Consider the following 2448-nt stretch of genomic DNA (forward strand, 5'->3'; position numbering starts at 1 on the left):
TCTTGGTTCACGGATTCGCTCGCTCCTATTTTTGGGGGAAAAAAATAAAAATAAGAATTGCCACTCAGCAAATTTTCACCATTAATGAAACCATTCACCAACTTTCTGGTGTAGCAAATTGGCCTTTATATTATAAGCTCCTTAAAGTGTGGGTACAGGTGCTGTTACTGTACAAAAATAGTGTTTTTGTACTTTTTTTCTTTATGTTTTTGATTAGCCGTTACCTTTACCCCAACCATTTTACAATTTTTATTTTTATTTTTATTTCGCCCTCTCGCTCCATATTTTTTATGAAAAAATCCGTGAACCAAGAAGTTAAATTGGTGTGGCCTTACTATGAAATGCAAGTGGTCAGAAAGGTTCTACAATGATATAGCACACAGAGTATGGTATACCAAACAATGTATTCTTCATATTCTTTCACATCTTCTTCTTTGACCTTTCAATTAATGTTGACATTCTGTGACGTCAGTGTAGGATTTACGATAATTTTGCATTTTGCAGCTGCTTTGAATGATTTATAGTTTGGTTGAAAACTTTTTTTCTTTGAAAACTCCTTAAAATTGTTGCGTGCACAGATGTCATCAATATAATGAAATCAGCATAGCCTTATAATGTTAAAGGATTTAAAAGTTTATTTTGGGACGTTTTAGATTAAAGGCAAGCAAGTTTTGGGTCTTTGAATATTCTGACAGAAGAGAAGGTACAAACCTATGAAATTCCTCCAAGTATTCGGGGGAGGAAGGATGGTTCTTTGTTGCCTACGGCTCTCAAAGAAACCTACTTTTTCATCATGAGGCAAATACATATAATATCTAGATGTGGGTTTAAAAAAAGTTGTTATTTTGCAGTTTTAGGAAACAGCTGACAGGATGATGGCCACAGTGGAACCAGACCAGGCAGAAGCTCCCCCTTGTGGGGAGTACGTGTTCTGCAGCGGGGGACAGTTCAGACTGATGGAGATCAGGGATGCAGCAAGTGCAAAGGCCAAGTACGTGTTTTTGGCGACACCTCAGAGCAGAGGCATTTTATCTTACGATTTTAAAAAAAGATATGCCATAGGTGTACTACTGTAAATGTATTTAAGTTCGCGGGGATTTACTTTTGCAGTAACGGGAAATAGGAGTGTTCACTGTGGTTTTAAGTTTACAGCTGCTAAGTGCCATAGACTGTAGTAAAAAATTATAATAGAAAGAATGTTCATGGTGGTTTTAAGTTTGCCGTGAAGTGGCCACCGCGAAAACCACAAACATAAAACCACCGCAAACATTTCTGCATTTACAGTATTTTCACCTCAACATCAGAAGTCCTTTAGTTTGTTGGTCTGTTCTTTTGTACCTTGTTAACTTTTTGAACAGGATGACTTTTAAAGTTTTAGATGGATTATAACCAGTCCTTGTATTAGTATGAAAATTGCATGTGTACAAAACCTGGTAAGAACCATTTTATTTGAATGTATAGCTTGCCCTTACCCAACATTTCTTGAGTTCCTTTTTTGACACCTCATGTTAAAAGAAGGGCACGGTACATGTATATGATTACCTTTAGTACTCCTTTAGTAGACTGCTCTTTTTCTTCGTTTACAGGAAGAAGTGGGACTCTGCGCCTGCGATCCTCCATGAGGGGGAAGGGAACGACTGTCCGGGTGACATCATCATGGACATCAGCAAGGACAACCTCCCCAAGGAGATCAGGAGGGCGAAAAGGCGTAAGGAAAACTTCTCCTTAGATGTTATGTATTTTATTATTTTTTATTTATTTGTTCAGCTGTTAACAAACAGCCAGGGCTGCCCAACTAGCCGTAGGCTATTGTCAAGGGCTAACCCTGTACATTTTCGCACACGACTGGTTATACCGCCCCTTACGGGGTGACACACCCGTCTGGGTGAATGATGTAAATCACCATGTGACTGATACGAGACAGAGGTTTGCCAGGCCTCCATCCGGGTGATTTGAAGTGAATCACCAACTCCCGACAGAAGGATAGATGTTATGTACGTTACTATGGTTGTTTCGTGAGGGGAAGTCCTGTGGTTAGTAGGACAATGGAATTTCTTCTGCAACAATTTTTGGTTGAGGATGCCAAATTTTCTTGACTTCTGGCACCTTTTTAACATTAAAACGTGTTTTTTTTTGGGGTGGGTATGACATAAATGAAATATAAGGTGTCTTCTATATGTAAATTACCATGGCTTCAAAAGAATGAAAAAAGTAGAAACCTCGACCTGGTCTAACAACAACTTCCAAAGAATAATGTACAGGCCATGGCCAAGGCTCTGTATGGGAGTATCAATGCCAGGAGTAACTTGTTATACTTCGATATATAGGTTAGACATCCAGGTAATAAGATATGCCAAAAATAGTTACTCAAGCAACTGGATATGGTTTGAAACGGTCAGACGTTTCGGATAGAATCCACTATCCTTCGTCAGTGACACGAAGTGATCG

General features: G+C 38.9%; 1 protein-coding gene across 2 annotated transcripts in view; it reads left to right on the plus strand.

Annotated features, from left to right (window-relative positions):
* The first annotated feature begins 548 nt into the window (after window positions 1–548).
* The window catches only part of LOC118404727, an 11137-nt gene continuing 9237 nt past the window's right edge, over window positions 549–2448 (plus strand). For both annotated transcript variants that reach the window (XM_035803999.1, XM_035804000.1), the window contains exons 1-2: window positions 549–991; window positions 1587–1708. In XM_035803999.1, the coding sequence (XP_035659892.1) occupies window positions 873–991; window positions 1587–1708 (241 nt within the window). In that variant the 5' untranslated portion in view covers window positions 549–872. The remainder of the gene's footprint in view (window positions 992–1586; window positions 1709–2448) is intronic.

This window comes from Branchiostoma floridae, chromosome 17 (genome assembly GCF_000003815.2).
Source record: "Branchiostoma floridae strain S238N-H82 chromosome 17, Bfl_VNyyK, whole genome shotgun sequence".
In the NCBI taxonomy this organism is placed as follows: domain Eukaryota; kingdom Metazoa; phylum Chordata; class Leptocardii; order Amphioxiformes; family Branchiostomatidae; genus Branchiostoma; species Branchiostoma floridae.